General features: G+C 36.5%; 1 protein-coding gene across 1 annotated transcript; it reads left to right on the top strand.

Annotated features, from left to right (window-relative positions):
• The first annotated feature begins 1,204 nt into the window (after nucleotides 1-1,204).
• Nucleotides 1,205-11,280, top strand: hbp1 (HMG-box transcription factor 1). Its single transcript, XM_079603075.1, has 11 exons — nucleotides 1,205-1,341; nucleotides 3,551-3,731; nucleotides 3,831-4,032; nucleotides 4,114-4,237; nucleotides 6,413-6,524; nucleotides 6,869-6,984; nucleotides 7,088-7,244; nucleotides 7,337-7,481; nucleotides 8,641-8,919; nucleotides 9,867-10,008; nucleotides 10,181-11,280. The coding sequence occupies exons 1-11, from the start codon at nucleotides 1,327-1,329 to the stop codon at nucleotides 10,196-10,198; spliced, it is 1,491 nt and encodes a 496-aa protein (XP_079459201.1). The 5' UTR covers nucleotides 1,205-1,326; the 3' UTR covers nucleotides 10,199-11,280.
• Nucleotides 11,281-12,642: the final 1,362 nt, after the last annotated feature.

Raw genomic sequence — 12,642 nt, 5'->3', positions numbered from 1 at the left:
TTGTGTACCTTTACTTTTAAAATGGTGTAGCAGATTTTTATGATTTGTTCACATCTTCAGTGCTTTTATTTAGTTCTTTAATACTTCACGTTGAATTAAGATCGACATGCACAAATAGTACGTTCACATTTGTTTTATAGAAGCTCAAAAACGTACCAATGACATTTGCTTTATCTGAACGATTCCTTGTTTTTCCTGTGTATATTTGTGAGTTTCTTTCTTTCTGTGTTTATTTTGTTTTTGGAAGCTTTTGGCATTTTGATAATGTTCTTCAGAGTTCATGCTTTATTGTTCATTTCTGCAGTATTTTGGACACTGTTTTTCTCTATCTCTTGATGTATGAGAAGTTCATCCTTGTTGATTGGATCTTTTTACTTCACAGCAAGTCATAAGCATTACTTGTATCCATTTCTTCCTAAAGCATTACTGAAGATTCATTACTGTCTACCTCTAATAAACAGCTTAGCCATCATCATCAACTCTTCCCATGTAGATCCCCACGGGTTTGTCAGTGTAACTTTACACAATTTCTACCCTGTTCATTGGGGAAAAAAGACTTTTAATTGCTGATCAGTGCTCATTTCTGTACCATTTCTGTGAATTTCTGCCGCCTATAATTGAGAAGTCGCTAATGCTTTTTATGTCCTGAAAAATGGATCAAAGGTCTACAGTCTCTTGGTGCAAGAGAACCCAGTATTATAACGTCAGTTATATTTGACTTTCCATTCAAATAAAGAACAATTTTGTATTTAAATCATGTTGTGATTATTACAGCTAAATTGTGAGACTGTGAGAATTTTATTCCTATGCTGAAATTATTTATTTTCACTTATGCATATTATGACCTCGCTAAGTAACATTTGCATAGAAATGCCATCAAAAAATTCAACTTCCTCATATGGATGTGATATTTTTGTGTTTTATATAATTAATTGGGTCCATAACCTGCATTTATGCCTCGAACTAACAGCCATTTCGCTTTAAATTAGCTGTAATAAATCCAAATGAGAGGACCAATGTTGTTTTATGTTTGTTTACAACGTCTTAAGACAATACATATCTCAAGACCCCTATTTAACAAAGAAGGAGGGTCTTTCATAAAAAAATTGCCGTCTTACCCAATGAAATTCGCGGCTGATGTAACGGGCATAGAGAACTGGCCAATCACAAACACAATAACAAACCCATCCATGTCTATCCCAGTGTCCAAGCGACTAGCCAATCGCGCTTCGAGCTCACCAAACTGACGTACGTCTCCACCAATGGGAGGCCAGATCTAAAAGTAATCGGTCCTGCCTTCGCGGAGAATGCCAGAGATACTCGGTAATGGCGACAGGTTTGGTAAGTAAAAAAGTTGTTGAAATATTACCATGAAATGAAACAGTAATGTCAATGAACTTTATTTTGCGTGACTATTTTAAACGGGGACGGTTGTGGCCGTGGGAAGAAAAAAGACTGTCATTCATTTTTTCGATCGCAAATGGCAACTTCATACTTGATGTGTTTTTTTCCCCTCCGTGACGTTTGTTGTTTTGCTTGTGGTTTAGTAATTCTCTACCTCACCTTAGCGACAATAACTAAACACAACCAGTCGTGTTTTTTTATTAAAGCCCAGAAGAAAACAGGGTCTCCATTCATTACACTGGGGGTAAAAGGAAGGACTTGATGTACCATGTCTCAACTTGTTGACATTCTTTTGTTTACAGCTCCCACCATTGACATTTGAGTTCAGTTTTAAGCCTTTATTTTCAGTAATTCTATGTGGATCAAAACACCGCTGGATGGCCTGTATACGATGTGTTTTTATTAAATACCGCAGTTGTTGATTCATTTTTGGCGATTTTTCCAAACAAAGACCTTCATATCGTTGCTACAGCCGTATTGAAGTTATTGTTCCCATATTCCGTTCTAAAAAAAATACATTATTCGTGCTAAAATATCAATTATAAACCAAAACATCTATGCGTTTCCGTCCGTTTTGTTCACGAAAGCTGAAAAATCATATTTTCTTCCTGTGTGAAAAACTGAAACCGAGCAAAATAGCCTCAAATGAAGCTTTCCGCTCATAAACACGGACGCATCTTCGATTGAATCGAACGGGGAGATTTCAATCTATTGATCTCAAAAGTCATGGTGAATTTTCTAGCGCAGTCTATCGCTGTTATTGATCCCCCGTTGTTACGCAGTTATGAATGAATGAGCTGCGCTGCGCATGCGCGAAGTCCCTGAAAGTTTATAAACAAGCCTTGCGTGCAATGCGGGTCACGTGACTGCGCTTTACAGAAACGGACGCAGTCTTAGCAAAAACAAAACGCGTTATTTAACACGCCAAAATTAATGACTCAAAGCCTTTTAAATTCTCTCATTTAATATACGTGTGCTCAACGTGACTAAGCAGTGGCCAAGAACATATTGCACAATACCCCACAGAAAAGGCTGTGTTTTGATTCATTCATTGATTCATTCATTGATTCATTCATTGATTTATTCATTCATTCATTCATTCATTCATTCATTCATTCATTCATTCATTCATTCATTCATTCATTCATTCATTCAAAATAAAAGTCTACATAATGCAAAACCCAAAGTAAAAGCATATGCAAGTATGCTGGTCTGGAAATTACCTAACCATTTTTCTTTCACTTTTAACGCTCTATGGTAAGCATTATGTTCTTCTAACCATAAAATCTTTTTTAAAAATAAGTTTTTATTACATGAGATAGCTTCAATCATACAAATAAAAAAATATTTTGATGAATAGTTAGGGGGAGTGGGGTGGGGGGTAGTTAGGGAAACGGAAAATGGTCCAAAAAAGTGTTTTTTCGATAAAATATGATTTTCTTTTCTATTTAATTGCATTTTTTTTTTTTAGAAATTGATAGATTTATATATTTGGAACTCATCCAAACCAAAAATAAGCCGATCCCTTTCATTCCCAATCATTTGGCTAACTCATCCTCACTATCATCACATGGAAGAGCTAACTCTGCACTCTTCCTATTGCCCTTTCCATAAAATATTGCTGTATTCATTTTCTGAAATAAAGAAATCAATTTATTATTTATACATAAATACAACTATACTACAATAAAAAACTTTAAATAAAAAAATAAATAACTGCAATCATATTATTAATGCTACTATATATATATAAAAAATGCCAATGGGGAAATACATTACTGCAATTCCATAGTGGTACAGCGTTGCCATATGGCAACATTGATATTTTCTCAATTTACAGTTAAACTATGTTAGACAAAGTTGATTTGTGATTTACTAATATCAAATATGCGTAAAAAAAATCCCCCTTGAGAAACTTGGTTAATAGAGCAATTTCTGGAGCACTTCAGAGTTTTGGAGAGACATTCAAATGTCATGTGACTTAAAAACAGCGCATCATTGGCTACCCTAAGCCTGTCCTTTTAATTGCCATAGTGCAATATATTGTATTTATTTCTGAATAACAAGGAAATTTGTAGAAATTAATTGTCGCCATATGGCAACACAGCATACCATAGAGGGTTAAACACTTCTCTTGTATTTACAGCCTTCTCAGCTGACATGTTATAATATGGTGTGGCAAGTGAAAACTCAGTCAGTCCCCCAGAGAGTCCAGCAAGTCCAGTCACAGAGCTCAGGAATGGACGAGGCCTTCGACCTGCTCAAGTGTAATGAGCGTCTGCCCTCCTCACCTGGCTGCCCTTCTAACGAGAGCCACATGGAGTTCGGTAATTAGCTTTACCGCTCATATTTTAGTCTAAAAATGTAAAAATCAAGTGCACAAAATATTCCGATTACTTGTAAATGACAGTTTTGTGTCTCTGCAGATGACCTGCCTGAGCTGCAGGAGGTGCAGGATGATCAGTCGACCCCTGGCGTGTTCCAGGTGGCCCCGGGTGTGTCGCATCACGAGGAGGAGCCCGGCGACGCATGGACTTCCAGCGTCTCACACACAAACTGGCTAACCGAGCTGGCCAACATCGCCACGAGCCCGCAGAGCCCCCTGCTCCAGAACGCCCCACACAACCGGTCAGGAAATCCTGGAATATATATACAATTGCACATTCATGTAAATTGTGCTGTACTGATGATGACACATTATCATTGCAGGTCTTCTCCTCTGCACATCTTCTCCAGCAGTAGCAGTTTACATTCCTACGCTCGACCCCCTCTGTCTTCCAGCAGCGCCCCCAGTCCCGCCCGCAGCCACATGAGAGAGCGCCGGCGCACCAGGGTACGGCCACGGGCCTTTCCAAACACAAACACTCATAATCAGGCTTAATGCCAATGTTATGTGCAGATATCAAGGTCCAGAAATACGTTTTTGCCGCTCTTGCCAATGGTTAGTGAACCCAGCAGATTTACTGGCCATGAAACTTATTTATATTATTTAAATTATTGATATATATATATATATATATATATATATTTACATTAACACCCACGGAAAGCTGTATCGATACTGAAATATCGAAAACTATTCTGCAGGAGACACTATACTAGCTGCGCGTTCTCTCTCTCTCTCTCTCTCTCTCTCTCTCTCTCATCTCTCTGACAGTGAGTGACACACAAACCCGCCTCTCTTCACTCACTCGTTTAATTTGCTCTGGATGAATATTGTTGCTGTTACAGGGCTTGAATTTCGGCGTGGGATTGCGCATATTGAGATTTTGTCCTCACACCCAAAGTGTGCGCACATAAAGACAAGTATATTGGCTAAATAATACAGTATAATGGGTCTGTATGTCAGGTCTTAAAGTGACAGCAGCCTCATATACCAGCTGCCAAATTATGAGATAATATTAAAAATATATAAATTGCAATTTTCCCCCCATGGAATCAATGTCAAAATTGTGGCCAGTGAAAATGCTGAGTGGCTAGTAGTAACGTATATATATATATATATTATGGCTGTCAATGTTAACTGGTCAATGCATGTGATTAATAAAAAATCATTAATGCGTTAAAATAATTTAACGCAAATAAATGACTGAAGCATTTGAAATTGTGTCAGTTATATGATCTTAGAAGTCGTGAGTTTATCACACTGAGCATCGACAATGGCGCAAGCTCCTGAAACCCTGGTAGGCGGAAATGTCTATTCTAACCCTTTAACCGGATTCATTTAGCTTCTCTGTTCAGATCAGATCATTTGAAGCCGCTAAACTCGGGGAACATTTCAGGTCCAGTAAGCGAATGCATTCAAACAATCAGTCCAAAACAGCGCTAATGTAAAGAAAACCAGGCTTATTACTTCAGAGAGAAGAATAGAGCCTCACGATGCGTTTTCAGTGAATTATTCATTCCAGTGTGTGTGTTTCTGTTTCGCTTTAAAACACGAGGTCTGTGATTGATTCTGAAGAGCACGAGCTCTTACACATCGCGCTGTGTGAAATACAGGCTGAATGTTAAACATCCCACCGCTGTATGGCCAGATGATATGCAAACTACATTTCTATGCTGGATAAATCAACGTCTCACTAGTAAAGTTTCGATGGATGAGGATTACAATCACGGTCAAGATAATAGCGGTGACGTACAGTAAGCCAGACACATTTCACTACATTCATGTTGTTTTCACACACATTCAGGATAATGTTTCTGATTTGTCATGTGTATGTTGCTGTGTTTAGTAATTCTGAATGGATCTGTGATATGTATATGCAGTCTGGTCAAGGCGGTTGGTTTAGGGGTTTTTCTCATTTTTTGGGGGGCATCCACATGTGGTCCTGTTCGGTATCACAACTTGACTTGTCTAAAATGTAAACAAGCTCTTTGATGTTGCACTGTACACATACTATATACTGTGAATTCTGAAAAGTTTTTTTCTGTAATGTTTTTTTTTCCATTGGTGCTTTGGTGTGCATAAATGTATGAATTATAAGGACTCCTTATATCGTTATTTGGTGTCCTTTTTTTTAGTCTCCACGTGTCGTTTGTGAGAATCACCATTTAGTCTGATGGTTTCCTTTGCTGGATATAGCAAATGATGACAAAATTAACGTGGTACATGATAAATGGTTTAATTTCACAATATGTTTGTGATAAATGTCACACTTTCTGTGCCATTAATGTAAAAAAAAAAAAAATTAATCTATCGACAGCTCTAATATATATATCACAAATAAATGTTGTTATGTTAGTTCCATCAAGAGGATCATACATTTTTGGCCCAGATCTTGTACTGACAAGAAATGAAAAGCTACACACTCCATCAATTAGGGTTAAAAGAACTGTTGCCAAACATATAACATGCTAGAAACATAATAATCACTACAATAATGATCCAATCATACACTCTTATGCATGTGCCTTTTAAAGCGACTTTTTTGGCAAACAGCGGCTGGCAGTTAAAGAGTAAATAGGATGTAGTATAGACTTCTGAGGCTGTTTTCTGTGCGTTTTACAGGCCAGCAGTGAGTCGGAGTCTGGCATTTTCTGTATGTCGTCTCTGTCCGATGATGACGACCTGGGATGGTCCCATTCCTGGCCCTCCACTGCCTGGCATTGTTTCCTGAAAGGTAAAGACACACACAGATAAGGTGCTCCTAAAAGCTTGGGAACAAAAAAAAAACAGCCAATATTGTTATGGCAGTCATTTTATCAATGAGTGAGTCGGAGAAGTGTGGTGAACAGCACCTTCTGCTGTTACAAATGCAGAGCAGCAGGAGTAGAAGAGGGAAACAGGCGTGTCTCTGGGTCACAGGAGGGACAAGAAGTCCTCAGAACAAATTCTAGTCAACACACCCTCTTCCTAGAACATGCTTGCTTGTACTTGAATGTAATTTTTATTTGAACAAAAGTGTATTCATTGATATGTGGGAATCTCACCAAACTTCTGTCACTACCCATCTTTTTCCTCCAGGAACACGTTTACGCTTCCACAAAGGTCCGAATGTGGAGTGGCAGGAGGCAGAGGATGTGATGGAGTCGGATGAGGACTCTGACGACGAGGGAGAAACACAGTCCAACCCGATGAAGGTAATCATGCACACATGAGTTCTGGAACTATTCATCAAGTTACTTCTAAGTATGCTTTGAACAATCCTATTGCCAAAGTAATATAAGTTTGTTTGTCTCGCAGAGTTATGGCTCTGATGGTCTAAAGCTGGTGATCTTTGAGGAGAGTGTGTCTTTCGGGCAGTCTGTCCTGAAATTAACCTTTGACCCTGGTTCCCCTGAAGCAGGGCCTCTGACTGCTGAGTGCAGATTGGACCATCCGTTTTTTGTGAAAAATAAAGGTAAATGCTGAAGCCTTTTTCTACGCTGTGTCGTTAACAGATCAATGTGTTTTCAGAAGATTATTCTTACTGTGTGTGTGTGTGTGTGTTAGGGTGGTCTTCTTTCTATCCGAGCCTTACCGTTGTACAGCACGGCATTCCCTGCTATGACATGCAGGTCGGAGACTTGTGTCTGCCGCCAGGACACCGTGACGCCATCAACTGCGACGACTCCGTCGTTTTTGACACTTTTAGGAGGTACCAGCGTTGTTATTGTGAACTAATCTTCCTTAATTTAAATAAAGCTGCAATACAATATTAGATCAAAATATTGCAAATATTTTTGTTTGAAAAAATGTTTGAAAAAATGTTGCCTTGGCAACTAACTGAAATAAAATGTATAAGCACTGAACTAAAAATAAATTAAAGCTAAATAGAAATAAAAATACATATAAACATAAATATGCATATATGTTGATTGCATATGTGTTTGTTCCTTTGTGTTATAATGAACATACTGCATATGTATCTCTTTTTTTAATTGATCATTATTATTACTATTTTGTTTTGTTTATGGCTTGTGTGCAACACACTGGTTGTTTTTGATTGATGTCTACATTGTTAAAAATTAAAATATCTATAAGAAAAAGAAATGAAAAACTAATCACACACAAAAATTAAATAAAATAAAAAAAATTATCGCGATTAATCGCATCCAAAATAAAAGTTTGTGTTTACATAATAAATGTGTGTGTATTGTGTATAATTATTTTATATATATAAATACACACACATGCTTGTATATATTTAAGGAATAATAAATATTTTTATACACAATTAATCGTTTCACTTGCATTGTGGTAATGACAAATTAAAATATGATTTAAGAAAAATATTATTGTCTTATTTAATGTAAAAAAATGACCTAATTTGATACTTGTTTGCAACTAGTACCTCATTTAATTTAGTTAGTTTTAGTTTAGATTTCCTAGATGTATCTTATTATTATTTTAAAATAATAACATAAATACATAATTTCTGACATAAGAACTTTGCTTAAACTTGACACGTTAAACATCTTTTTTTCTTTTCTTTTTTTTTTTACATTTTTCCTTGTTTGTACACATCAAGGATGGAAAAAAAGTAAAGAAAAAATAGAGAAAAATAAGTTAAAATCAAACAACAATAACACAACCATTACTGATAACTGGTACATGATGTCTTGCAAGGAGTCAGCAACTTTGTGATACAAGTAGAAATTGTGCAACAGTTCTAAAAGTATATGAATAATTTGTTTTTTTGCATGTAACAATCCCATTTCCTCCAGTACTTTTCCACTTTGTCCTTCTGCAACCGAAGGGACAGGGTCATTCTTTCCATGGACGTTTAACATCTTGACTGTTTTCTCACCCAACAGTTATGACTTCACTCCTCTCGACTCTTCTGCCGTGTATGTTCTGAGCAGTATGGCACGCCAGCGTCGGGCTTCCCAGTCCAGTGGGGGCGCTGTGAGTCCCGACTGTGAGGCTCTCGGCTCCTCCCACCACTCCACCAGCAGCAAATCACAGCGCAGCCAAGCCTCAGGGAGCTCTGGAGCCACACCCACAAAGTGCAAGCGGCCAATGAATGCCTTCATGCTTTTTGCCAAGAAGTACAGGGTGGAATACACACAGATGTATCCCGGCAAAGACAACAGGTGTGTTGATGTGCAGACGAACACATGTTTGCGTTAGCTCTGTTCCAGAACCTAGTGAGCTAATACTGGCTCCGATATAGCGGATAACACATCAAAGTTAATAATTATTTTTGGGAAGTTTCATATACAGGCAAAACTCGAAAAATTAGAATATCGTGCAAAAGTTCATTTATTTCAGCAATTCAACTTAAAAGGTGAGACTAATATATTATATAGACTCATTACATGCAAAGTGAGATATTTCAAGCCTTTATTTGGTATAATTTTGATAGGTTTTCATAAGCTGTAAGCCATAATCATCAAAATGATAACAAATAAAGGCTTGAAATATCTCACTTTGCATGTAATGAGTCTATATAATATATTAGTTTCAACTTTTAAGTTGAATTTCTGAAATAAATTAACTTTTGCACCATATTCTAATTTTTCTAGTTTCATCTGTATATAAATCTAAAGAAATGTCTACAACACCCTCCTTTAATTTTTTCTGTAAAGATCTTAAAATATTCTACGACTCATTGAATTCAATCACTAGAAATAAGAAGTGTATAAAAATATCTCTTATATTGAAAAAAATTAATGTTTTACTCTGTACAATGTAAAATCTGTTTTGTTTTCCCCAACTGTTTGGCTAATGTTTAATTTTAAATGTCATTGTAAGCTTTTATGAAAGTTAGTAAGGCAGACATAAAAACTAAAAACTAGTGAGCTGTCTGGATGTCTGTTTCCTACATAGCATCCATATTAAAATAGGACAAAATAGTAAATTTTCGTAGAATAAGAAACAAAAAACTTTTGGCTAAAACAAGGATATTATGTGATGTAAACAAGCTGACTACCTTTTTGCAACAGTTCCAAATGCTAGGAAGTAGTGTTACATGTTCTGAAGTGTCCGGTTACATGGATAAATGAGGCATTACAGATGTTTCTGTGTCTACATTACTCAGAGCCATCAGCGTGATTCTGGGCGACAAATGGAAGAAGATGAAAAACGAGGAAAGGAGGCTGTACACCATGGAAGCCAAAGCTCTGGCCGAGGAGCAGAAACGTCTCAACCCTGACTGCTGGAAACGCAAGAGAACAAACTCGGTTAGCATTTTTGAATTAGCATGATTAGCGTTAATATCGTGAATCTGTTTTTGATAGATAAAATTAGACTTACCTTGATTTTGTTAAAAGAACTGTCGTCATTTACATTGGCTCTTAGGTCATTAAGAATTTGAAACTGATCGATAAATCATATTCCTCTCCATTTCGCTAGGGCTCTCAGCAGAACTAGCCTGAGGATCGTCACGAAAACACGAACTGGACGGCAGGAGACGGACACGATACACATTCTCTCAAAAGAATGATAAACCGCAACTGTGATGCTTCACGCACTTGCTTTAGGGAAAAAAAAAAAAATCAAATTTGCTATTTACAACGAAACGTGTTCGCAAGAAGAATTCTCGAAAGAAGAAATACATTTTACAAATATATGAACGAAAGGCAAATCATGATATAATTATATGCGATATAAAAATAATTTAATCTAGTCAACTAACAGTGCTTGTGTATTTTTCTTATCCTTTCAAAAATGACGAAAATGCCTTACTTTTCCAAAGCAAGACAACGCTCAGTTCTTCTATCAGGTAATTTCGTATTTCTAGGCTTGAAAGGTGCAACCCTGTGGTGCTATTTTACTGAGGCCGAAGGAGCGATATATATACAAATAATGTCTATTTTTCAATGTAAAAAGGGGAAATTTAGATCTTAGCTTGTTTTTTTTCAGCTGTTCATATTAATTATATTTGTATAACTCAACTTATTGCACAGACTCAAATGTATTGCAAACAGACGAATGCTGTTGAAATCCGTATTCGTCGACGTGCTGGAAAGTGGTTGAATTTAATATGACACCAGTCCAGCCTAGGCCATAATCAGTGTGTGTGTCTGCGTAACTGTGTGCAGGTGTGTGTGTGTGAGTGTCTATCCATAATGGCCATATTGTACATGGATAGAGTCCCACACGCAAGCAAGCAAGTACAACGACACACACGTTGTCACATACAGCACTTCAGGGCCATGCCTTCACTGTAAGTGTTCTTGTTTTTGCACTTTATATTCAAATATAATCTTATACAACCAATAAATGTATACAAGCTGAAATGATGTGTAAAAAATATATATATCTTGATAAGATGTATCCTTTGACACAATCATGGCCAAACTGAGCAACTGAGTGTTGTGTTTTGTGTTTGCCATTGGATTGCATTACAAATACATTTATGTTAATATTGTACAGGTCAACGTTCCCATCCACTTCTTGCACAAACTATTCTTGTATCATATTATAAATAAAATTTTAAACTCGCTACCCTACACATGTGCACCATTTATTTTGTGTCTCCTGATATGAAAAAAAAAAAAAATCAACACAAGCAATTTTATACTTACGTTTGTACAAATAAGCGAATTACGTTGGTACGCAACTTCCCGCCAAATCCGTCCCGACAGCGCTAAAAATATAAATCATTATCATAGGTTTATCAAATCGCATTTAGGTAAAGACAGTTTTTTCATTCACTCATTACTAACTGTTTTATTATAGTAATAATAATAAAAAGTTACATAGTGTAATTCTATAAATAAATAAAAAAAGTTTTATTTTCAAGTTAAACCCTCGCCAATAGACTTCGATTATAAACGCATTACGAGTTTGAAATCAATTATAATCTATGGGGGTAAATTACAGAATGTTGACTTGGTTTCAAACAGCACTGTATCCTTGTCAGTAATTAATAGACAAAGTTTGTAAAGCCTGTTTTAACCATACAACCAGATTAGCATTTTAAGAAGTATAGGAGTAGGCTACTCATCTCCGTGGTGACGGTGTCCCTGGAGACTCTCCAGGCATCAAAACAAATCTTCATTAAAACAGCCTTAATGAAGTCTGTGCTAATACACACACACCCAGTGTATCAGAAGATCTGTGGTGGATGGATCAGTCATCCATCCAGCGTATTTGCTTTGAAGTTTCAATTGAATCTTTCCCGTTCTCACCCAACATCAAAACTCAAGTAATTGAGTTGCACAACCAGAAATTAGGAGAGTCACCATCAAATGTAACCTTTTGTTGAATATGTAATACAATTCACCACTTGAATCTTCATATGTGGCTTCTTATCTTATTTTATCTGACGTTAGGTCTGATATTGTCCAATAAATCTCATTAACTAAATTGCAGACAGTATATAATATGAGTTATTCGTGTACACCCACCAGGAGGCGCTCAAACACAATACATGCTACACGTGAAGCACGTGTTCGTCAGCTTTGTGATTCTAAAATAATATAATTATTAAAGCTAAACATTAATAAATATAGGCTTACTGTACTGTACAACAGTTTTGAAGTAGAACTGAAATATGGATTTTAACTGCCTTAAGATAAATAAATAAAATAAAAAGACTAGGGCCAAATATCAGCAGCACATAAACACACACACGAGGACACTTTTATAATTAAGATACAGCAACCATTTGGGAGAAATAATATGTGAAAGAAACTAGATTTCCAACATTAGCCCAACTTTCCACATGTTTCTTTCAAAGACAGCTCTCCTCGTGAACAATTCATGCCTTTCAAAGTCAGAAAACACTTAAATGTCCTCATGAAATTTAAATGAATGTGCCTGAACTGTATGCCGTAGTGCACCTTTTTAGATTTAAAAGCTTTTAAACA

This window comes from Phoxinus phoxinus (assembly GCF_949152265.1).
Source record: "Phoxinus phoxinus genome assembly, chromosome: 25".
NCBI lineage: Eukaryota > Metazoa > Chordata > Actinopteri > Cypriniformes > Leuciscidae > Phoxinus > Phoxinus phoxinus.
Note: the sequence above shows the minus strand (reverse complement) of the source record. Positions and strands in the feature narration are given on the sequence as shown.